This window comes from Aedes aegypti, chromosome 2, assembly GCF_002204515.2.
Source record: "Aedes aegypti strain LVP_AGWG chromosome 2, AaegL5.0 Primary Assembly, whole genome shotgun sequence".
Lineage (NCBI taxonomy): Eukaryota > Metazoa > Arthropoda > Insecta > Diptera > Culicidae > Aedes > Aedes aegypti.
Genome location: NC_035108.1, coordinates 156,271,423 through 156,297,152, shown reverse-complemented (window position 1 = coordinate 156,297,152; position 25,730 = coordinate 156,271,423). Strand labels below are relative to the sequence as shown.

Genomic DNA, 25,730 nt, shown 5'->3' with positions numbered 1-25,730 from the left:
TTTTGTTCTTGAGCTGTTTGATAGCATCCTTAACTTCACGTATTGTGGGAGTTGGCACGTCTCTCTCATCCGCTGTCTTGTTCTTCCTCCTCTGCGCCGTTTAGGTGTTTATCGTAGTGCTGCTTCCACCTTTCAATCACCTCACGTTCGTTCGTCAAGTACCTCCATCCTTATCCCGGCACATTTCGGCTGCGACATAAATCCTTTGCGGGATGCATTGAGTTTCTTGTAGAACTTACATGTTACTTGAGACCGATACAGCTGCTTCATCTCTTCACACTCCAGGTGGCGCTTTTTATCCCTGAATAGATAGGTTTGCTGTCTTCGCTTCTGTTTGCACCGTTCCACGTTTTGACGGGTGCCTTTCTGCAGCATCATCGCCCGCGCTGCATTCTTCTCGTCCAAAACCGTCTGACATTTCTCGTCGAACCAACCTTGCCGTCGATTTCCTTGCCGTGGCACCTTCCGCTGCGTTGTTAATGGCTGCTTTGAGATTACTACAGCAGTCCTCAAGAGGGGCTTCGGTGAGCTCTCCTTCTTCCGGCAACGCTGCTTCAAGGCTTTGCGCGTAATCAGTTGCGACTTCGGGTAGCTTGAGTCGTTCCAAATTGTACCGTGCTGGGCGTCGGTACCGAATTGCATGTGCTAGTTTTGTTGGATTGAACGGTGCTAGGTCATTAAGCTAAATGGATAATTACGCCAAAAGAGTTAAAATCAAAGAAAGAATAGCCTGCAATAAAAAAAAAAGAAAAAAAAATCATGCTCCTGTGAAATTTTGAAAATAACCCATTCGGCCTGACAAACTACGGACTAGCGTACTTCGGCCCAACGTAGTTCGACCTATTTTTTTGGAGCAATTCCTGGTGAAATACAGTGGACTCTCCACGATTCTACCCCATTACCCCGAATTTAATTTCTCCGAATGACATCACCCCGAATTCCATATCCCCGAATGACCCTCTACACCGTAATACATTATCCCGAATTCCGAAATTACGAAGCAATGTCATTCAAAGTAATAGTACATTCGGGGAAATAGCACTTGTGGTGATGGAATTCGGGATAATAGTGCATTCGGGGAGATGGCATTCGGGATAATGGCATTCGGAATGATGGGGTAGAATCACTCTCCACAACTCGATATTCTATAACTCGATATACTCTATAACTCGATAGATTTTTCGATCCCTTCAAATTTCCATGCATTGTGCTCTCCATAAGTCGATATTTCTATAACTCGACATCTCCATTGCTCGATGTCACATGAGAAGTGAATTTCTCTCCATAACTCAATATCTTTTTGGTGAAACTTAGCCTAATTCTTTTTCGGAGGTCTAGTTGTAATAAAAGTTTAAAACCATGACAATAAAAAAAATACATTGTCCGTAAATGTTACGTTTGAACATTTCGAGAAAAGCTTTCAATAAATAGATTGAAAAATATCATCAACTAAATAATGTTGCTTTCTTACAGAAGTGATCATATATGTATTGGAAAAACCGAAATTTTTTCCTACGATTTAGTGATTTTTTCTGTCGGTATATTTTATAACTCGATAATTCTATAAGTCGATGGGCCCTTGAATATCGAGTTATGGAGAGTTGACTGTACCTGGAACAGCAAATATGCTTTTCAGCTAAGCAGTTTTTATTTTTTTTGACGCATTTTTTTATAGTAAAGACTGCGTAAACGAAAAGCATATTTAATCAAAATATATAGTCGATTCTCTACCAGTTCATCCCTGCAACAATTTCTGAAGGAATCAATGTAGAGATTTTTCTAGTGCAATCGTTATAGAAATTCTTGAAGACAACAACTGGAGAAATCTTTGCAGGAAACCTAGAGAAATCCTTGGAAGAGTCACTGGAGAAACTCCTGTAAGAATCTTTGAAGGATTATCTAAGATAATTACTGAAGAACTCCTGGAGGAATCTCTGTTGCAATCCGTGGGGTATCCTTGAGGGTATCCCAGGAAGAATCACTGTGGAAATTTTGCTGTTGAAAACCCTGGAAAAACTCCTGAAGAGATTTTTCTGGGGAAATCACTGGAATAATCCTTGGAGGAATCCATGGGAAAATTTCTGGAGAAATCTCAGGAGATATCTTTAGAAGAATCCATGAGGAGATTTTCCAAAACGAATTTTTGTGGAGATTTAACTGGTGGCATTTTTTTTTAGAGATTTTTGTTATGTAATCCCCGATAATTTCTGATGAAATTCCTGCATGAATCCATAGATTATGGGTCATGCCTTACAAAATTTTCGGAGGACTCATACAAAAAGTGTGACAGAGGGTTGGGGAGGGGGTCGAAAATGTTGAAATTTAGCGTGACATAATTTGTGTACCATCCCTTAATATCTGAAGGATTTACAAGCGGAACACTTTGAAGAGGTTTCCCTAGTGTAACTCCTGGAAAAAGCCTTGAAGGTATCTCTGCAAGAATACTTGTAGAGATCTGCCAATGTGAATCCGTAGAGAAATCTGTGGAATATTTTCAGAGGAATCTCTGGAGGAATTACAAGCGGAACACATGGAAGAATCTTAAGAGTATTTTTGGAGGCCCAAAACGATCCCTGGATAAATTCCTTGGGAATCAAAAGGACACAACACTTATGGTTCTTACAAACGTTGAAAGGACATATAAATTACCGTTTTTAACGATCGGTTTCGGGCTTGATGTTGCCCATCATCAGGGCGATGTCCAACTTTCAAATATGATATGTGCCTAGAAAAAAAAAACAGGTTCCAGGTGCCCTTGTGCCCAGAATGGCCATACCTACGAAAAATGACCAGGGATCCATTCTAGAGTTTCATATCTTTCATATAATGCAAGAGGAAGACGAATGACAATCGAACTCGGACATCAGTCAATCCTTTGAATAATATGTAGATTGAATTCATGTTTTCCACATCAAGGTCTACCAACACTTCCCTAATAGGTTCTGTTGTTTTCCTTGAAGCCGTAGTTAATTAGTCAGTTCAGATCTGATGTCACAATGCTCATCGAATTTGGCTATTGATATGGTCAATAGCCAAATTTAGATTCTAACTTTAGTCCACTTTTTGGATTGCATTTAGGTCCCATAACAACTTTGCAAAATTTCAGCTCGATCGGTGAAACTATATTTACGCGCCAGCCGTTTTCTGGATCGATCTTAATACTTGGCGCACCAATCGCTTCAGAATTTGATCTTCTATCTCCATGTGTAGTAAAATTTTGAATTTTTAGCCGAGACCTTTACTAAAAACATGTCATCATTTTACTGCATAAGACATGCTTCCGGAAATCCGGATTATCACCGGTATCCGGTGGTCATAGTTCATCTCCGTGGATTCACCTCAAAACTAGATTAGTTGACCCGTCCATTACTTCTTAAAGAATTGAAATCGGTCATTTTTGTCAAAGTTATAGCATTCCAAAGTTGGCCCAATTTTTGCCTGTCCCAGTTATTTTGACAACCCCCTGTATATCAAATATTCCATCATTTGCGATACTTTAAAAATGGGGAGGGTGCAAAAAAAGGGGGAGGGCTTCCTGCAAATCTTATTACAATTCTTCATATTGGACTTAACGTTTTAAACATTATATGGCACATGAATTTCGCTGTCCTGAATATAAAACACTGTGTCGGTTTATTGATTAGATTAGATTTTTAAATAAAAAATGCAAAAAGTTCAAGCATATTTTAAAAATGACCTGGGGCAGACACGAACATTCTGAAAACGCCATTATTTTTGTTTATTTTTATACTTTCAAGCCCGGGTTGTCCGGTCTCTGTGCATTCAGATCGACTTTTTTTTGTCGAACAGTGAAATTGTATGGGATTTACTATGGAAAAATATACTTTAGCAAAGAAAAATCGCCAGAGGTCGCCCATTAACCTCTTTAAAAATTCTGAACTTAGATCTCAGATAGGTATTTCTACGTTGAACAACATTGTCGAAGACCGCAAAGCAATCCGATGCTTGTGAAAAAAGTTAATAAACAAACACTATTCGCAAATTTTGCTCAATTTTGTTATTATTGTTATTCCTTTACGTGTTAATCAACGTCGCCTTGCTAATGTAATAGGTTTTGATTGAATAAGTTTTTTCACAAGTGTCGGATTGCTTCGCGGTCTTCGGCAATATTCTTCAACGGAAAAATACCTAGCAAGGTCTGTGTTCAGAATTTTTATAGAGGTCAATGGGCGACCTCTGGCGATTTTTCTTTGCAAATGTAAGTTTTCCCATAGTAAATCCCATACAAACTTTGAACGGCTGGCGCTAAAATATAGTTTCACCGATCGAGCTGAAATTTTACTCAGTTGTTATGGGACCTAAATGCAATCCAAAAAGTGGACTGGAGCGTGAATTCAAATTTTGTCCCACACTAATGGTCAATATTCTGGTAATTCTCGTAGCAAACACAGAAACTTTTTTCCAAGGCACAATAACACAATGGACATAAGCTGACACATGACACGAAGGAAATCACAACTTATGTCCAGCCCCAACACAGACAAACAAACCTAACATAGACTAATTGAACATTTTTGATCGCGTTCCATGTTTACCACCATCGCAAAAAACAGTACGTTTAGAATTGATCGATAATATTTTCTCAACTATTTTTTCAAACGCAAATAGTTTCGAGGTTTTTTTTTTCAAACTTAATACGGAGCTGAGATACAACAAGAAAAAACGAAAAAAAAAATTAGGAAAAATATATTGAATAAAATTAATAATAACATTCGAATGTGAAGGGCATGACATCCCAGTGGAACAAAATATTCCTTTTAAGGGAGCCATCTAAAAACTAAATTATACAAATGAATATAAATATTACGTGTTACTGATAGTAGGTGCAAAATAAAATAACAAAATAAATATATATATATGTAAGATTAATGAAGGATATCAAAAAGATGCAGTTTATAATGTTGTTTCAATTTTATTTTGAAAATACCACGATTGGAAATCTGTTTAATTTCATCCGGTAGTTGATTGTACTTGGTTGGACCGATGATCGATATTCTTTTTTGGCCAAATGTTGTGTTAGCTCGAATTTGAAGTAAATTATTTGGGCGCCTAGTTGGGTAAGCGTGAGGAACTACTGGCAATTGAACATTGTGATGAAAATTAACCCTATGAAGCATGTCGTGTAAAAATATTACCGTTTGTAAATCATAAAGACAATTGATTGGTAAGATATTGTGAGGGCAATCAGAATAAAGCTGAATTGAAGGAAATAAGAATGGTTTTTTAAGTATAGTTTTAAGGCACTTATTTTGTATGGTTTGAAGCTTTTTCAGACGTTATTTACAACTATTAAATAGTTGAAGGCTGAATGGATATGCGCAAAGTAGAATTTTTGTAAAATACTGCGGGGTACAAAATAGCTTACTTTCCGTAAAACACCACACAGTGAAGATGTTTTCTTTTCGATATATTCTATATGCTCAGACCAATTCAAAGTGGCATCTAAAATTATTCCCAAATACTTGAATGATTTGACCTCTTCAATGCAGCAAGAGTTGAGCATAACTACGTTGTGAGCTTGAATCCGCTTTCTGGGTGACTGAAAAATCATATATTTAGTTTTTGATATATTTAGGGACAGAAGATTTGAAGCTAAGTAATTTTGATAAAATGTTCAAGTCATCATTGATATCTTTTAAAACCATATGCACATCAAAACGTGGGTAGAAGAGAGCTGTATCATCAGCAAATAGGCGTGGAACACCTTTCAATGGGAGTCTACAAAGATCATTGATGTACAAGAGGAACAACAATGAGCCGATGTTGCTCCCTTGAGGCACATAATGTTTAAGGCATATAATGTTTGAGTTTCGAGTTTTACGTCTATTTGTCTATGAACTACCTTACCATATTATAATAATCAATATAATTCATACTTTTCTCATCTTTTTTTGCCTGCATTTTCGATGATATGGTTGCAACATAATTGGTGTTGAATTTCGTGGCCATATTCACAATTATTCTTCAATTTTGAAACTGGTCGAGGCGCCATCTGTTATACCAGTGGTGATTTTGATGTCTTTCGCATATTGTCGGCGTGGTAAAAAGATAGAAATAATTCCTCACCGAAGCTGAGTTGTTCTCAGAACCTATGCAAGATACCTAACTTCGGAAGTGGTGCATTTGATTCGCATCTGGATGCGCTCGAATGCGTCCTACTTCCGAACCAGGGTATCTTGCATGGATTCCGAGAAAAATACAACTTCGGCGAATTGCATTTTCAAACAATTGGCTGAATTTACAATATAATTCCTTCAGATGATCCGGTGTAATTCTTATAACATTTGTGAGGAGTGATACGTTGGTTAGATTCTAGTCGAGAAGTTTTGAAATTACAAACCATACACCTAATGTTCCTCGTTTAAAAAAAAAAACAAAGATTCTATATTGAAACAGCCTATAAAACAATTTAGTTTCAAACAAAGCAATGCGTTTGGAACAGCAAATTTTGGATTAAATACAACAAGATTGTTAGTTTGAAATGAAACCAAAATTTTGGTTGTTTCAAACTAAGGTGTTTTTTCTCCGTGATTGTATGTTTCCCGCATCATCATTTCTGCAGTTTCTTCACCTTGAACCTCGCGTTTGAGAATATTATTTTAAGCACCCAATGTTCTCTGATTGAATTCAGCACACTTTTCACGAGCTTCACAACAGCAATCCGAATGCTCCATACCGTGCACTCCCGTAGGCTTTCCTGGAATCTCTATTATTCGTATTTTCGACCGTGTCAACTTGATACGAGCTTGCTGCAACGTCTTTGAAGCAACGAGCATTTCTTTACATCAGTTGTCTAAAATATTCATACAAAAAAGTAATGGAGATTATGTGGAAATCTTCGCGAATGAAGATTCAAATTTACCGATTGGTTGGTCGGCTTCCATCGAAGTTGTTGATGAATTGTGTCCTGCTCTCTCAGCGGAACAAGGTGACAATGGCTGGATACAAGTCTCCGGCGTTGCTGTACGAATTGGCGAAAGTGGCCCTGGATCTGGGACTAGCAGAGGCAATTTGCTGAAAAAATTCACATCCAAGTTCGTTATAGGTCGACCTTCTATTTGACTGTCTTGCAAGTCATTCGTAAGACGACTGAAGCTTGGCGTTTTTACACAAGCGAAGAACTGGTCGACTTCTGATGAACCGATGAACGGTTCGTCAGGCAACGACAACTCTTCTAATGCTGGTAGCTGAACCTCTGCAAAGTTATCCGAGAAATTTTTCAGTAGTTCACTGGAAAGCGTCTCGGCCTCGAGAGGTAGCGGGATGGCATACAATCCTGTATCATATTCCGGCGAGAGCGAATGTGAGCTACTCTTTTCATAGTAGTCCGTGTACGGATCTAAAACCAGAGAGAAGAAATTATGTAGTGATACAAATATCATTCCTGCGCATAAGAAAAGTAAAATTCAATAACAAGTGTCGAAGGAATTGGAAACTTACCATCAATTGACCCATCTGGCTGCATAATTTCACCCACAGTTGAGTTCACGGGTACTGCACTAGCTCGTATTGCATCCGGGTTGTTGGCTACCGCCTTCCGCTTCCTCTTAATGCAACGCAGCATTGCTGTTTTCCTTTTCCGGGAAACTTGCGGCATGTTCGTTCACAATTCTGTTTGCGCAGAACAGATGACTTTGTTTTTATTTACGAATTTCACTCGCAAGCCGTGTTGCCGGTATTCATATTAGTTTTCGAAATCCAAAATCAATTGTATAAGTTATAAATATTTTTGAAGATTAAAATGAATGACCATATCATATTATGGAAAATATGTTCATCAAAAGTATTTTACTTCTCCATATACTGTGTAAAGTGAAAGTATATCAAACATTTTAAAGCTCAATTTCAAAAATGTTTGACAGCGGTGCGTATGATGATTGATGATTTTCTACCAATGGACCGATGCACGAGTTCACTATTTGACGTTTGAGCGGTGCCGTGTGATTTATGTGACCATGGCAACAAGTGAATTCGACACCGCTCAAACGTCAAATTCGTGAACTCGTGCATTGGTCCATACCTTTACATGCGCAGTGAGCGCAGTGTACGGTGAAAATGAAACAAGAAAAGAACTTTCAGATTTTAGTTCGATGTTTAGTTTTATTAATTGACCTGAGTTTTGGGAAATTTGTTACAATGCATGGTGTGCAAAATTTTGAAATAATTCAGCAAAATTGTGGTCTCGATGCGTGCACCTCAATCATGAAGAAGAAGAAAAATGTATGGTAGCCAACGTGTTGTATTGCATGTAAAGAAAAATTAAATTAATTTCTATAATTGAATGTAATGTGTAATGAATGCCCAAATGTGTTTGAATGGAATGATACAATCCAACCTTGATTACTCAGGTATAAATATTATATTTTCCTGATTTTCCAAACATGAAGGATTCAAGTGAATCAAACACCAACAACATTATTAAAATTGTTACTGTTTTCTATGTTGTTAGGCTCATTATTTACTATACATTATCATTATTTGTGTGAGAGTTTCAAGAGAAGTTCAAGTAGCAAAGATTTAAAAAAATATTACAGTTTTAATCACAATGCGCACACTGTAGACGAAACCGATCGCTTCCAAATTTTAAACAGTTATTTCTAGCCTCTAATGTATTCTGAAATATCTTAATCTGCAAAAATATTCACGACCACCAACCCTAATAGAGCACACATATCCAATTGTTTTAAAGATCAAAAACTTGATCATGAAAAACGTTGATTGTTAACTAAGATGAGAGATTTTAAATTTTAACAAGTACGATTTGGATTTGATTTCATAGGTAACCTTAAAATTAGAAGCAGCCCCAAAAAAAGCTCATTACATGCAGCTATTCAGCAAGCTGAGGGTCTTTATTTTGAATTCCACCGGTCGAGGATCTTTTCGTAAAGGAAATTCCTTCGACTTCTCAGGGCATATAATATCTTTGTACCTGCCACGCAATATACAAATTCAAAAATGGCCAACGTTTATTGACTGCAGGTTACATTGATATTTGTGCTCCATTAGGAAGAAATAAAATCGTGTAACACGGTGATCAATTTCTCCCTACTGATCAATTTCACCAGATTCCACGGTACCAGAAGAACAGAACAGAATTGAACTTTCAATATTTCTCTAGTAATATGTGAAATTAATGTGTGCGCATAGTTCAATGTACGTTCAAATTATATGGCATATACTGTTTACAGGGTGTCCGCAAATTATCCGAACAGCAAAATATTGGAAAGATGATTTCTCATTGAAAACAATGAAAATTTAATGTCCATGTACCTTTTATAATACATCTGTATGGTAACACAAAATACAACTTCAAATAATTTCGAAATGATTGCTTGTTATTGAGATAGCCCAATTGATTTTTTTCGGAGACGTTTTTCCTGAGGGCCACTAGTCATACTGGAGATGTGTTATCCCTAAAATCTAAAAGAGATGAATCCAAATGTCCTATTATTATTAAAAGTTACCTACAGTTTAGTGGCTTCAAGTTAGACTGGAAATAGAATATTATACGGTTCAAATCCAGTGAGTTCTATAGACATTTCTCTTCCGTCATAAAGCTCGAAAAACAGCTCCTTATAAGACATCACAATACATTTAGCTTGCTTTTGTAAATATTTGAAATCTGAAATGTGTCAAACTTATGTCTTAAGAATATAATAAGCCAATGTTTAAAACCATGCAAGAATATTGAATTTTTTATGCTTGATTGTTTAGAGCCATGTCTTCAAAGTTTGTACGGATAATTTTCGGACACCCTGTACATAGCGTTGGGAAAATTGGATGGTAAGGTGATGTTTTGAGCTCATATGAAGAATCTACTTTTTTCAAACATTCATCGATAAAAGATTTTTTTGATATACCATTTTAAATTATCGGAGGTTTATGCAAGTTCGATAATATGTCTATTTCAGCACAACGTAGGAGCTTTTTACTAGACATAGCTAATCATATCGTTTCCAGAGCGATTCCTCTTTCGTCCCAATCAAAGCGGACGCACAGGTGTCCGGGACTGAAAGTGATGATTCCAGCATACGGAGTGTCCGGTTCAGCAAGGTGGCTGAAGTTCGGGAAATGTCACCCCATGAAGCCACCGAGGCACTTATGTCCCGGCTCTCGTATGCAGCCAGTTTACGGGTTCGACGACAAAAATCACACCATAAGACTGCTCGCACGGCGCTCATGTTCTCGATTCTGGTAAGTGATTTACCCTTCGGGTTAAAATGTACTTTTGGACTAATGTGATTTTTACAGTGGTTCATCGCCAACTACATGTTTCAACTGGCATTGGAGCCGAGCGAAACCGCCATGGTCACGTTGCTAAGTTCAACCTCCAGTCTCTTCACGTTGGTCCTGGCAGCCATGTTTCCTTCGTCGTGCGGTGATAAGCTCACCGTTTCGAAAATCTTTGCAGTTCTTCTGAGCATCTCTGGAGCGGTAAGCATATACCGTTTGTCACAGACAAACAGACGTAACACTCGAATTATGTTTATCATACACCAAAATAACGCTCAATTGTAATATATGGTGGTTGTTCTAATCTGAATTTTGCACACTAATTATGCATACTTTTAATTATCTTCTAAGGCAAATTAGGTGCGAATCTCAGCTTCGCAATACTCTATGTTTTCAATTGATAATTGTTTTAACATTTTCAATTCGATCATATCTAATGAACTGTTTTGTCCTCCTCAGATCATGGTTTCCCTGTCGGAGATCAACGAGCCCAAGATGACCCGGGGGATTGTGTTGGCCATTACGAGCGCCTTCTTCTATGCGTCCTATTTGGTGCTAGTCAAGCGAAAAAGTGATACCGAGGAGAAGATCAACATTCCGCTGTTCTTCGGCTTCGTCGGCATGTGGAACCTGTTGCTACTGTGGCCTCTGCTGTTCGTACTTAACTTCTCGCAGCTGGAAGTGTTTGAACTCCCGTCGCGGAAGCAGTTTTTGGTTCTCTTCCTGAACGGACTGATCGGGACGGTTCTGTCAGAGGCCCTGTGGCTGTGGTAAGTGTATGTGTGTTTTATGCTTTTTAGTAGCGTCGTTTGTTTTAGTTGAGCAATTTCAAATTTTCATGTGAATTCTGAGTAGCATTAGCGAGTCTTTTTAAACCCAATTTCATAAGAACACTATTCAAAGCCCCATGAACACTATTCTGAGAAGCACCAATTCAAGGATCAAATTATTTGTATCCAGTAGATTTGGTATTGCTGAGTCTGATGCTGTTCTCAGAATTGTTTCAGCAGCTCACAGTTTCGAGCTGCACTGCCGTGAATCGCAAGTCAATCCCATCTGCATTTTCGTCAAAATTGAGTTGAGTTCAGTTTTCAACATATCTTCCAATGCTCTTTCAGCTGGACTAATGAGCAGCGTTGCCAACCTTTCAGATTTGTCTTGAATATTCTAGATTTTTGAGGCCTCATATTACAAATATCTGGAAGATCCAGATAAAATTTAAAATGAATTTGTAAGGTTTTGTAAATAATTTGTAAGGTTCTCCATATAAGACATAAGCAATCCAGACTTTTCCAGAGAAATTTTCAAAATCTTCCAGATTTTTGTAAAATTGACTTGACATCCCTGCTAATGAGATAATATGATTTGTTCGGAAAAAATAGGAAAAAACAGCAATTCAAATTGTCCCATAATGAAAAGTAAGCGCATGTCAGTCCCACTACATATTTCCGCACAGTGTAACACAAAATGAACCGTGTTTTGATCATATTTATATTTTTTGCGGAAAGACATCGTAGTGAAAAGCAAATCGTGAGGGTTTCATTAAGATTTGAACATGTTCCAATCTTCTGGAATTTTTTGAATATTCGTATGGAAAACGAGTTTGGAAACTTTACAGTTTATTTTCTAAATGCCTACTTTTACAGATGGGACTGACTTGCGATTCACGGCAGGCTGCAGGTCATCAAAGTTGTATGAAACACTGGTTTAGCTAATTTTTACATGAAATTTAAGGTATGATTTAGCCAATTTTTAATAATCTTATCCACCAAGTATGCTTCAACAAAGAACTTGAATTTTCATCTATATAAATAAAAATTGAATGGTGTTTGTATGTCACGAAATGGCTTACGAACGGGTGAACGGATCTGGATGATTCTTTCTCCGCTTTGTTCGTCTAGGGTTCCGACGTGTTTATGTGTATAAAAATCCCAGGATATTCACCAGAAAAGTAGGAAAAATGAGAGTGAACGGAACTGTCATTTTGTATAGGACGATTCAAAGCATTTTTCAACAGCCTACTTGATTGCAAAACGAAGTTTGCCGGGACCACTAGTTTGAGATATATTTTGGTTTGAATTTCACGATTAAATTAAGATCTAATCGACTTTTACTACATGTTTGAAGTCTCCATACAAAATTCTGGGTTTCTCTCATCGAAAGTTAGTTGATATGTATTGTTTAACATATGAAGTTTGAATTCTGTGGCAAATTAAGCAAATAAATAACCAAACAAGCTGATAAACTTGTCTAGTTTTTTTATTCTTAAAAATGGCAATGGATTCAGCAATCTTAAATTGAGTTAATAGCGGTATTTTAGTGCTTGATACATAAAAGTGTTGCGCAGTGTTATTTTTGCTTACCATTTCTATGGATTCTAGCTGAGGGTGTCTTCTATTGAATCATTCAAAGGATCCCCACTTTGCTTCAACATGGACTTTCAAAATCGTCGTCAATTTCGTTGAATGTTTTCTCCATAGAACCTACTAATCATTAAGGCCCTTTGGTGCGTCATCACAAAATGGCTTCTTTCAAAATCATTAACATATTGTTATGATAGTAGTGGTATTCGCAACTTCGATGAAATATAACTGCTCATCACCTGATTTTATGGATAATTTATACGAAGAAAAATGCTTTAGATAATTTTTTAATATTTAATCAGCACTTTCAGAAACAGCATTAACAATTCAGCGACAATATACATGAGATTTATATTTTCAAAAAAAAAAAAATCCGAAATATTAGAAAAAATGTCGCGTTTTATTGCCTCATACATCATCATCATTTCAAGCCATGGAAATAGCTGTCTTGATATTGAAGGCGCATTCGATAATGCATCTCATAACTCTATACGTTCGGCAATGGAATTAAGGGGTTTGGATAGATGCCTTGTTGATTGGATAATGAAAATGCTAAAAGATCGAGTGATTTGTGCTCATCTGGGAGGTGCGCAACTATCTATAGAGACGATAAAGGGTTGTCCTCAAGGAGGAGTACTATCACCCTTATTGTGCTCATTTGTAGTAGACGACCTTCTTAAAAAGCTAACTGACCAAGGTTTTGAGGTGATTGGATATGCAGACGATGTGGCTATTGTTATTCGTGAAAAATATGAATACACGATTTCTAATCGGTTACAAGCTGCACTAAACATGACTCTCAAGTGGTGTAGAAGAGAGGGCCTGAATGTAAATCCTTCTAAGATTAATATTATTCCTTTTACCAGAAGGAAAAAAAATACTCTAACACAACCTTCTCTAGATGGGGTCCAGGTTCGGTTTTCGGATGAAGTTAAACACCTCGGTGTTACTTTGGACAAGAAACTGAACTGGAACTCACATCTAGAAAAGGTTATCACTAAGGGTACAAATACTCTGTGGGTGTGTAGTAAAGCTTTGGGGAAAACATGAGGACTGCGGCCAAATATGGTTCTTTGGATATATTCGGCAATAGTTCGCCCAAAAATTACCTATGCTTCTTTGATATGGTGGCCCAAAACCAATGAGGTAACCACTCAAAAGAAATTGGGTAAATCACAAAGGCTTGCCTGTATTTCGATAACAGGGGAAATGAAAAGTACACCATCAGCCGCTTTAGATGCCCTTCTTAATATATTACCTCTACATCAATTTGTTAAACTGCAAGCAGCAAAAAGTGCCTTACAGTTTATCCGTTATAATGAAATATTGGATGGAAATCTGGTAGAACATTCAAAAATCATCAGGGACTTCAATCTGAACTCAGAGATAAAGACAGTAGAAGACTGGATGACAACGAAGGCAAACTATGATGCTCCATGCCGATATATATGGGAGTCTGGTGGGCCGAGTTTACGTCCAGGTTCTATTAGTTTCTACACAGATGGGTCTAAAATTGGTGAAAATACAGGAGCCGGAGTTTTTGGTCCTGGAATCAACAAAGTAATACCTATGGGGCACAGTCCCACTGTTTTTCAAGCAGAAATTCAAGCAATTATAGAATGTGCGAATATCTGTATTGAAAGGAAGTACAGATTTGCTAAAATCTGTATTTTTTCGGATAGCCAAGCAGCTCTAAATGCGCTGAAGGCATTCACATGTCAGTCGAAGCTAGTGTGGGAATGCATTCTTTCTCTGGAACAATTGGCCAGTAGGAACGAAGTTACTTTATACTGGGTGCCCGGCCATTGTGGAATTGATGGAAACGAAACGGCTGACAGTTTAGCAAGACAAGGTTCTTCAATGATTTTTATTGGTCCCGAGCCATTTTGTGGAGTTTCAGAGTGCGCTCTGAGAGCAAAACTTAAATCTTGGGAAATGTCTATGGTAGAATCCAACTGGAATACCACGGATACATCAAGACAAGCAAAAAGGTTTATAAAGCCCAGTGGTTCAAAAGCCCAGGCTATGCTAAATTTAAATAAAAGGGATCTGAGGGTAATAACCGGTCTGTTGACTGTTCACTGCCCTAGTAGGTATCATCTGTATAAAATTGGGAAAATCCAATCTTCTGAATGTAAAATCGAAAACGAAACTGCTGAACATATACTCCACGGTGCTCCCCTGACCGTTATTATCAGAAAAAAATCTCCATCAAATCTGTGCTCACCAGTCGTTTTCTGTAGCTAAGCTGCATGTCTGGGCAAAATTTTAAAAAAATCGTAGGGCCCGTTTTGAAGTTACGCCTTTTTGATTGTTTAAGTGCACACTTTCAAAGAAAATCTGAAATATTTAAATGGGGTGTCATTCACCGTGATTATCAGAATAAATATATTGCTATAATTTGAATCAAAGTTGGTTTATATAGATATTTGTAACTTATGGGCGAAGTTTGGAATGAGAAAACCCACAAAATTTGGAGTTACGCTCTTTTGGAGGTGTAATCATTAAAAACACTAATGTTAAATAGAATTATCAGGCATTCTAATATCGTTAATCATGTTCAAATGTATTCAATGGCACATTGTGCTTATATGCCGCCAAAGTATTTCACAATCAGCTGATTTTACTTAGGCTCAAGTGCTTTAAGGCATTACGGAGCCAATTTCACAATGTAACCAAATTAGTTTTTGTAGCACAATATTCTGGCTAGTTTGGTGAACCCATGTACTTACGATTTAGATTAGTTTTCATGAAAATCATTGGTACATGTTGTGTAACGAAATGCATGTATACGTACAGTGGGGGGCCGAAATCCGTACAGGCTCCGAATACTTCATACAAATAGTAGGCGTTATGGGTAGCAGTAGTAGAACAAAATTTACAACGTAGAAAGCAGCGATACAAAATGAACGAAAATAATGCAAAGTTTAGAGCATCCGTTATCATTTTGTTCAATGGAATTTAAAATCGCAGCACTTACAGAGCTTAATTTTATTTGTTTTGTCTTCGTCAGCTTGGGAAAGTTTGGGTCGCCCCAAAAGTATGATTTTGTTTGTGCAGGGTTATAGCAGCTGGTGAGTTTTTACATAGAAATCTTCAGTTTGTGTAGGATTCAAACCATGTTATGATTAGTAGACCAGCAAGTAACCAACAGGGCCACAGAACAATTTACAATTTTTCGGTAACCTAAACTGGGATTTACGCAGAATTCATGAAGAACTCTGTTTTTACCATATGTTATTAATCTTTTTTTAACATATACCCCTTAATGCCGAATTCCATTACCCCAAACACTATAAACCTGAAGACCATCACATCGAGTTCCAGTTCGTTGAATGGTATTACTTCGAATTCCATTATCACGGGGCATTTCAAAGCATTTATATATTCCGGTCAATAGCATTCAGCGTAATAGTGCGTTCAGTGTGATGACACTTAGATTAATGATATTCGGGGAAATGAAATTCAAGGTTAAGTTATAGAATCATCTCAAGAGAGTTTTGATTGTTAAGGTAGACAAGTAAAATAAGGCTTTTACTATTGTATTTATCTAGGACTTTTACGTGTTTGTGTAATCGAAAAGACGGGGGAACATATATGTAAAGTTGTAGATTTGTGAAAAATCTAAATGAATTTGTGAAAAATGCTATAAATGATAACATAAGTATTGACAGTGGTCTTGAGTGACATAGTTTGGTCAATACTACATTACTCGGCAATTGAAGTTTATGTTCTGGGGTAGTACAAAGTTAGCCGGAAAAGCCAAGGGGATAGCTAGTCGAGCTATAGCAGTTCATACATACACAGACAAACATACGTAACACTCTATTTTTTCATAACACAGCAGAATTCAAATATTTTGTAGTTGGCCGACATGCCAATCGTGGCGCTCGCATCACTTTTGTTCGAGTTTGACGTTTGCTACTACAATTGATAATTGTTCTAGTTGTTACGTCTGTTTGTATGTGGTACCATTGAAAACATTTGAACATGCTTAATGGTATTAGAATGCCTTATTATTCTATTTAAAATTAGTGTTTTTAATTATTACACCTCCAAAAGGGCGCAACTCCAAATTTTGTTGATTTTCTTATTCAAAACTCCGCCCATAAGTTACAAATAAATAAATAAAGCAACTAATTACCACATTTTGATGGTATATTGCTTCTGGTAGTCACGGCTAATGAAAACCCGTTCAAATATTTCAGATTTCCTTTGAATTTGTGGACTTAAACAATCAAAAGGGCGTAACTTAAAAACGGGCCCTACGATTTTTTTAAAATTTTGCCTAGACATGCAGCTTAGCTATAGAAAACGACTGGTGAGCACAGATTTGATGGAGATTTTTTTCTGATAATAACGGTCAGGGGAGCACCGTGACTCTGCAGCTGTGGAGTTTTGTTCAATCAAAGAAGGTCAATCTTTGAAAAAGGGTTATTACGCGTTGCAAGAAAAATTTTGATTCATGGAAAATTCACCCACATCAAACAGGAAATTTTCCAAGCAAAAAATCAAAGACAGCTATGCTTGTTACTAGGTTGTTGATTGTATGTTTTGATTGATGACATTGAGCAACAGATCTTGATGATGATCGTTATGGCTTATAAGCACTGAAACACTAAGGGTCTATTCACAAATTTCATAACGCTTCAGGGGGTGGGTGGGTGTCCGAACGTTGTTACGGTTCATACAAAAATAGTAGTCTATCAATACAAAAAGCGTCACGAGGGGGCGGGTGGGTGTCCAAAATGGCAAATTTAAGCGTTATGAAATATATGAACAAGCCCTAAATACTATATCTTACATAAGATATGTCATGTTCACCCAACTACAAAAACAGCTGCTGTGGATCGCGCTTATTCTGTTCGGGAAGGTTTGGAATAAGTATCATTCAGTCAATCAGATAATAGCATGGAAAGTACATAAAAACTCATGGCTTTTAGAGTTTGGGTAAACACCCAAAAATGCTCGTAGTTAAATTGTGCCCTTATTCACAATTCCGTTGATCTTGTTTCATTGAACTTTGCTACGAAAACATAGCTATGCGGCATGATGTCATGCTGGAGTAAATTGCCCGATGTCAGTTACGGGTTGCCATCTACGTGAATTATGAGATATCAATCAACGTCCCACATCAATGTATTTACAGCATTGTAAACCTTAGAAAAGTCCCGACGGCAAGTTTTCTTCAGTAATTTCGTAAATCTACCATGTGACAGGAAAGGACCCCCAGCTAGTGACTAATTTGATGATTCTTCTATCAATCAGCACGCAAAGCACACTTTGTGAATTTTGTTCTGTGCGGTGATAGCTCGGTGCGCGTTATTTCCGCGAGCCTATCCAAATTTTTAAATTTCCCCGCAATATTAGAGCCCCTAGAAATCTGGCAAAATAATCCCAACAGGGTTATAGACCTTATAAAACAAGTCCAGCCTAAGTGGGATCGTGTGCTATATCAACCAATGTCTATCACATCTCAGTTGTGACAGGATATTTGATAAGCACCAAATCAATTATGGGTCATACCACAATATTCCTAAATAATGGACGCAGTGGTTAAAATAGGCTCTACAGTAAAGGAGTAAAAAAAAAAAATTGCCTCATACAACTACACTTGTAAATGGAAGGTGCTTACCTTTTCCATTGTAATTCTGCTGCAAGCATTTATGTTTTGGTTTTTATATTGCGTTCACAACACTTCCACTAAACAAATCTTTCATTCACTTTTCTTAAAGGAACATATTTCAAACGGGAATCAAATATTTATAAAGTTTCACAAACCGCAACAATCAAAACTATTATGGCGGTGATTTTCACTTGCTGCAAATCGACCCCGCCGCCGCACACTGAGACATGCCTGTGTTTATAGTCTAAAATATTCAACATTTTTTCAGTTGGAGTAAAATTTTCAGCTCAGAATTGTTGGGCAAAGCGTAGAAACTTGAAACTCATACGTTATTTATTTGGGATTGTCTAAAATTACAGAAACCATCTCTACGAAGCATAAAACCATGCCAAGAGTTTATCAATTTAGACCACCCAAAATAATGACAAGCTCCACAGTGCGATGCGTCGGGACGCTGGTATTGTGTGTACACAATCATCGCGATTGTTGAGCGCAGCGAAGTCAGAGTTGCTATCTGTAGAATCATAGCATACAATGTGAATTGATCACACAGTTCATTAAAAATTTATTGAATCAGTGAATTTTTTTTTCTCGTTAGTAAAGATAAAAACAAAAACAAAATCACAAGATCATGAACTATGTTCCCCGAATTATTCGTAACGAACCTGGATGGATCCGTGATTTTCGTTCCGCTATTTGAGAACACTGTTCTTGAAAACAGGAACACTGTTCATGGTGGTATTTCGGAAGCTGTGATTTTTATCACCAATATCATTAGAAAATTCTCTTTGTGGCCCGTATTTTCCGCATTTAAGTACATTTTGTGCATAATATGGCTAGTACAACGTGCAGATGTAGCTAAAACAATTACACTGTCAAAAACAAATACTGCACAATCCGAAGATATGCAACTGAAATTCATTGATGTAGGAATATATCTTCCGGGGAATATGGTCATTTTCAGAAGCAAATCAGGCTGCCATTCGCGATCAAACGTCAACATCCCACCGCAAAATCGCTAGTATTTGGAGGTGATTTTAACCTCCAAATTGCCAAATAACCTCCAAATCATCACCTCCAAGTTAGTTCTAATAACCTCCGTTATATGAAACATGGTGGCGCGTCGATCATCGCAAGTTTATCGTTAAAAAGTCAATAAAGCAAAATCCAGCATTTTAGCAGCAATAGCAACAAAATAAACTTATTGTTCAGTTTTCCACTTATAAAACATTCTTATATTCTAATTAAATTAGTGGAAAGTGAAACCACTTAAACACATTCACATTCGAAGCTCCATTGTTGATTACAGTGTTTTCGTTTTTGCGCATGCGTTATCCCGCTTTTTACGGGCAGTGTTTCGGAGAGCTCAAGCAAGACGGTTTGTTTTCGGGACGCCATGAGATTATTTTTCGTTTCGCGATTTTTGCTGGGCAATGTTTCGGAGAGCCCAAGCAAGACGGTTTGTTTTTGGGACGCCAGGAGATTGTTTTTCTTTTCGCGAGTTTTGCTGGGCAGTGTTTCGTAGGGCCCAAGCAGGACGCTTTGTTTTCGGGACGCCGGGAGTCGTTTTTCGTTTCGCGAGTTTTGCTGGGCAATGTTTCGGAGAGCCCAAGCAAGACGGTTCGTTTTCGGGACGCCGATAAGTTTTACGGTTTGCGTTGTGTGAGTGCGAAAAGTGTTAAGTCGAGGATGGATTACCAACTAGTGAGCTCGTTTCATGCTTATAATGACACATATTTTCATGAAAACGTTATTTTATTTAATGTTCATATAAACTTTGAATGGCTCGTCACTACAAGTGTCGGCATTGTGCCTGTTTTAATTTCAATATACATATATTTTCTCTCTTTAACATTACTAAAACATCTTTTGAATGGTTCGAAATTATGGATGTTGACGCAGAGGCGTCCCGTGAGGAATTTGATTACCTGTGCACTGACTCGCAACAAACCGTTTATTTTTAATTATGAATACGAATTTTTCAATTGATTTTTTAAAATGTATTTCAGTACCAAATTAATATACCTCAAAATGTAATTTCCAATACTGTATGCAATCTTGAAGTGTCTCGAAGCTATTTTATTTGTTGCTCATTGGACATATTTATTTTTGTTTTCTTTCAATCACTAAGCTTTAAGAATTTTGGATTCCTTATACAATGTTTAGGGACAAGGAAAACTCTCAGCATAATTCTCAAAATTTCGCCGATACCAATGCGATAAAAGAAAAATTGCGTATTAATCGCGGTCCCATAGTTTGATCATATTTTACATAAAAATGTATGTTTACAGTGAAAATGACCTTTATATGCGTAAATTTCAGGCATTTTTCGTATTTTGCGAATAGAGAAAATAAGTTTAATATCATATTATCAATGCAAAATTAAATGTAAGAAGAAAGACGTTTAACTTGAAACTAAACGATTAGCACATTTTTTATATTAAGCTCGGCTTACAAATAAATAAACCATTCTCATGAGCACAAATCTGAACTTTTCTGAGATTATCATATAAACCTTCAGAATTCAACTGTTTTCGCGTCATTTTCCAAGTTTTGCGCGTCATTTTCCAAGTTTCACGAAATACCGAATTTCCATTGTTCCTAACGTTGTTATTCTATATAATAACTTTTATTATTTACAGCTTGTTAATTGTATTACGATATCTTAGCTTTTTGACGATGTCCAGCGCTCCTTGTATACTTTTGTTGATACTCAAGGCTTTTAAGTGAAATGATGACTGACTGTTGAACGCTGAAACCCACTTTACGCCCACCGCAATTTATCAGTTGTCGGTCTGTTGAGCAAGAAAATTTGTATTCACACATAGTTTATAAATCAATTCAAAGCCACATAAATTTGGTTTATATAATAAGATAAAACAATCAATTTGGCCAATATGTTTATAACATCTAGTTTTGGTTCCAATCAATAAATATTGCGCCTAGTATCGCGCGACGCCTGGAAGCTCCATGCAACATACATACACACAAAGCATGTATGGCGTTGACGCTTTCTCTTCCAACAGCAGACGTCGTGACGCCAGTTGCGCACGATTGCTCAATTCTCGCAAACCAATGCGAGTGTCATGGGCAATTTCTCTCTCGGGTGCACAAATCGGAGTGAACCAGATTTTACCTATACAACGCCACTGTTGCTCTAGAAATGCCAATACAAATGCACATTCTAGCTGTGTCCATACACGCTATTTTCGTGCACAAGAAAGAGTGCACGGCTGAAATGGACATTCTCTGCAATACGATGGAGACGCATGGCAGTTTGTCTTATTTGTTTTGCTGTTTTCGCTTGCTGGTTGAGCAAGGCCATGGGAGGGAGAATCAAACGGTGGAGACTGGCTTTGTTCACTGAGGGCGATGCACCAATTGAAGGTGAAGAAACCAAAGAACATTTTCAATCAACTACACATTATGAATGTTGTAAGTATTGAGAATTATAATATATTTAATTTGTTAGTTTGAAATCTTTGACTGTGCAGTGCACCAAGTGCACCTTAGGACGAGACGCCACTGTGTTGACGTATATTTTAAAACTCCTATCTAAAACTTTTCATCTCGAGACAATAATGTACATCGTTACTCTTCTGTAATTTTCAAACAAACTATGTTTGGTTCGTCACTAAAAGTGTCGGCATCGTTCCTTTTTCATATTATTTAAAATATATACATATATATTTTTCTTTTTGCCATTACTAAAAACATCTTTTGAATGGTTCGACATAATGGATGTTGACGTATATTTTATATCTTTTACCGAAAACTTCTCGAGACAAAATGCAAAACTAGCTTTAAGTTTAAGTTGTATTTTCCCTTCTTATCCATGGATCGCATCACTGACCAATGGTGACTCCCAGATCTTTTCCTCCCTCACTAATAAACACCCTCCCCGTGGTGATTGTGGAGATGCAGAGGTATTCTCGGTCTCTAGAAGCAACAATCATTACACCCTAACATTCCTTCCCCATCCCAACTGACTGTAAGGTCTTGGCCGGCGCCGTTATTGATCAATAATATTAGATCTGCTAAAATTGTACTTCGAAAATAAGCGGAAACTCCCATCCCTTATTCATTTGGATCGTAGTGCAATTCTTACCAGTTCCGATCAATCACGGAGTAGCAACCATTGACATGTACAGTCAGTCTATGCTATGCTATGCTATGCTATGCGTTATCCCGCTTTTTACTAGCGCTAATGGCTGCCGCAAACATGCTCGCTTTCTGGGAGGGATTGAACTATTTAACGTTAGTTTGGGTATGTTCAATAGGCCTTTTCACATGACGTTCAAATCAGCTGATCCGGAAGCCACCGATGTAAACAAATGCATAGACGGACCTGTCACATGAAAAGGCCTATAGAAAATGACCGAAGCCAAACGTCAAATCGACATGTCCCTACTAGAAAACGAGCATGTTCGCGGCAGCCATTAGCGCTTTTAAAAACCTGGATACATTTCGACAGCGCGCATGAACTGAATTCCTGTTATCAGGAACCAAATCGCGAATTCGATCTTATGGGTTCTAGATATCATGATTTCAGAGTCATAGTATTGAAGGCGTTACTAAACACGCATAGAAGTAGAACATACAAGAATAGTATTCTTCCAAAAGCGTTCACAAAAACGAGATGACAAGGATCACGCTTTTGGGAACAAAATCACGTAATACAACAAGCAACGCGTTCCGTTTACCATGACTTTTTGTTCACGGATAGGGAAACGGATTTTTTTGCGAGTAGAAAAATCTGTCACCAACCACCTGGCAACACCGTCATCTCTTGCAAACATAACAAAAATATGCGATAAATCCAATAAAAAAAACAAAGAAATTCTATGCCCTACATTGAATTATAATATTTTCTTTTGATATGTACGATTGAAGAGTAGATTTTGATTTCCAATACTCGTCAATCTACTAAATTTACCATGTGTTTACATAAAAATATGCTTAACACAAATGTTATTATTTTTGTTTGTTTGTTTTGAAAAAGTACATGGAAAGGCGACACTAATACTATTACATCAATGATAATTCTAATGATTCTTTGAGATCTTTCAGATTCCTTCAGGTACAGGGGATAGGCAAAATTTTGCCTAAATTCAAATGCTTATAACTTTATAAAAGATTAATGAAATTTGATGCATCTGGAAGCAGTCGATGGCAAATTTGGTCTAGTTTCAGGAACTTGCTTGGCCATGGATATTGGACACCAAACACCGGAGATATTCTGGATTTTCCGATGTCATGTCCAAATGGCATTTTTTCTGTGGCTTGTATTTTTGTGGGGTGTGAAGTTGTATAGATGTTTACAATTTTCCTAAACTTCCTAATAGGAAGTTGAATGCCGGTGGACGCATTAACATTCGTTGAAAATCTTCAGAAATATGACCATTTCCGTAAAACTGGTCCCGGAAAATATGATCAGTCATGTTTGTATTACTGTGACGACGAGTAGGGTAACGTATATAATTTGGACAGGCTAGTCTAGCGCCTTTGAACCCAACCGGAGCACGTGGTTTCTTTTCGTAGTTTAAATTTCAATCTGTACACGTTCGTCGTGTACATATATACTTCAAACCTTTACAGCATTATAATTCCTTAGATTGGAATAGCTTAGAATTAGACAATTTAAAATGTGCAAAGTAATTGTCAAACATGCATTAGCCTAATTCCTGCTGTCGCATACACATGCCATCCACAATAAGTCGTAACCATATTTAAAAACTATTTCTATCCTATCACATACAGGGGCTGCTTCCTGACTTCATCCCTCGTCGGAACCGTAGCAATCACGCTACAGATCCCGTTGGCAATGCTATTCGACATGATCCTGCACGGCAAGAGCTATCCGTTGCTGTTCTATCTGGGCTCATTGCCAATGCTGCTGTCGCTGGTACTCGTGGCATTCCTGATGAAGTTCGATGACTGTGATCCGCTTCTGAAATTCTGCAAGCTGATCTACCGGCGATTGTGGCACTGCCGGAAACCCAACATTGTTCGGATACCGGACCTGGAAGAGCAACACGAGTCCCTCATAGATGACAGTCACGAGAACTAGAGAAGCCGTTCAGTTGCAATCTCATAAGATTTCAGTCAAACCGAATAAGCTTACTTCTACAGTATGGGCAGGTTGGCAATAGGAATTGTGAGTTACCGAGACTCATAGGTTAGTTCTCAACATAAGAGTTTGGAAGACCGACTAAATCCTTGTGTTTCTTTATTTTGATCAACCGAAAATCTCCATTTAGTCACCATGGAACGCGAGAGCTCGAATAATTTAGCTAACTCAGTAATAATTTGTGTCGCCCAGTGTAATGCGAACTCTATTGAATTGATGTGGTCGTTTTAAGATGTATTAGAGGTAAGGATAAAATTAAAAAGAATAAACCAATATTGTGAGTGCTAGAAAATTGTGCATTGCTTTGTACAACATTTAGATAGGTTTTGTTTTAGCACAAACGAGGCATTTTAGAAATGTTTTGTACCTATAGTTATTAGATTTTGGTGTCTAACGCAAATCAAAACGTGCGCAAATCTACAAAGGCAATGTCAAGGTAGAGCACAACAACGTATTCACATACATCAGATGTATATTTTTGTACAAAAATGCATTTTCAACTGTGACATAATTTTAGTCATTGGTACCAGTATTCTGCCGTTGAATCATCCCAGTATAATTTTAATGATTTTATTTTAAAAATTTCAGTCTAATTGGCAATGAAAATTCACTGATTAGGTAAAGCACGTGCCCTTCGGTATACTTTTTACTCACTGTACTGTATCCTTAAAATACGACTTCACAATACCTATGTAACACTCACACAAACTATGCAACTGTCAGTATATAGCGTAGCGATCAAATCAAGTTCGGCACATTAAAAACACACTACACGATTACATTCCTACTTAGGTTAGGTTCCGAGGAAAATGAAAATCTAATTTGTGATATCCTAGTTAAGGTATACAGTAAACAAAACAACCACTCTAAAACGTTTAGAAAGTTTAAAAACCTGTTTTATCTGTAGCTCGAGTTGACTGATACTTTTGAATAACAGCAAAAAACAAAATGAATATGGATATAGAAATCACCTAAAGTGTGTCTCTCACTACAAAGACTAATGATTTTCGAACAATAAAAGTGGAATACAAACTTACAACAATGTTCTAGACAAACCATAGGCATTCCAATTTACACCAGTAGAAAAGCGACTCGGATTTTGTTAGCTAAAACTACCGAAAACATATTTATAAAACAGTGGAAACATGCAGTTGGCGTTCCTAGGGGAATCTTTAAAAGAGTCTCTGGAAAAAATTGCTTGACAAATCTCTGAAGGATCATCTGGGCAAATTTCTGAAGCAATCTCTGAAGAGTCTTCTTTTGCTTTCTGGTATTGCATCCAATCTAGGACAGAGCTTGCTTTTCAACTTAGTGTTTTTATGAGCTTTTCCACAGTTATTGGCTGAGAGCTTTTCTG

The 25,730-nt window shown here is 37.3% G+C and overlaps 1 protein-coding gene across 3 annotated transcripts in view; it reads left to right on the top strand.

Moving 5' to 3' along the window:
* Positions 1-25,455, top strand: part of LOC5570796 (solute carrier family 35 member F5) — a 56,006-nt gene extending 30,551 nt beyond the window's left edge. For all 3 annotated transcript variants that reach the window (XM_001653235.2, XM_021842899.1, XM_021842898.1), the window contains exons 5-8: positions 9,982-10,215; positions 10,273-10,455; positions 10,714-11,024; positions 24,004-25,455. In XM_001653235.2, coding sequence (XP_001653285.1) covers positions 9,982-10,215; positions 10,273-10,455; positions 10,714-11,024; positions 24,004-24,313 — 1,038 coding nt within the window. In that variant the 3' untranslated portion in view covers positions 24,314-25,455. The remainder of the gene's footprint in view (positions 1-9,981; positions 10,216-10,272; positions 10,456-10,713; positions 11,025-24,003) is intronic.
* Positions 25,456-25,730: the final 275 nt, after the last annotated feature.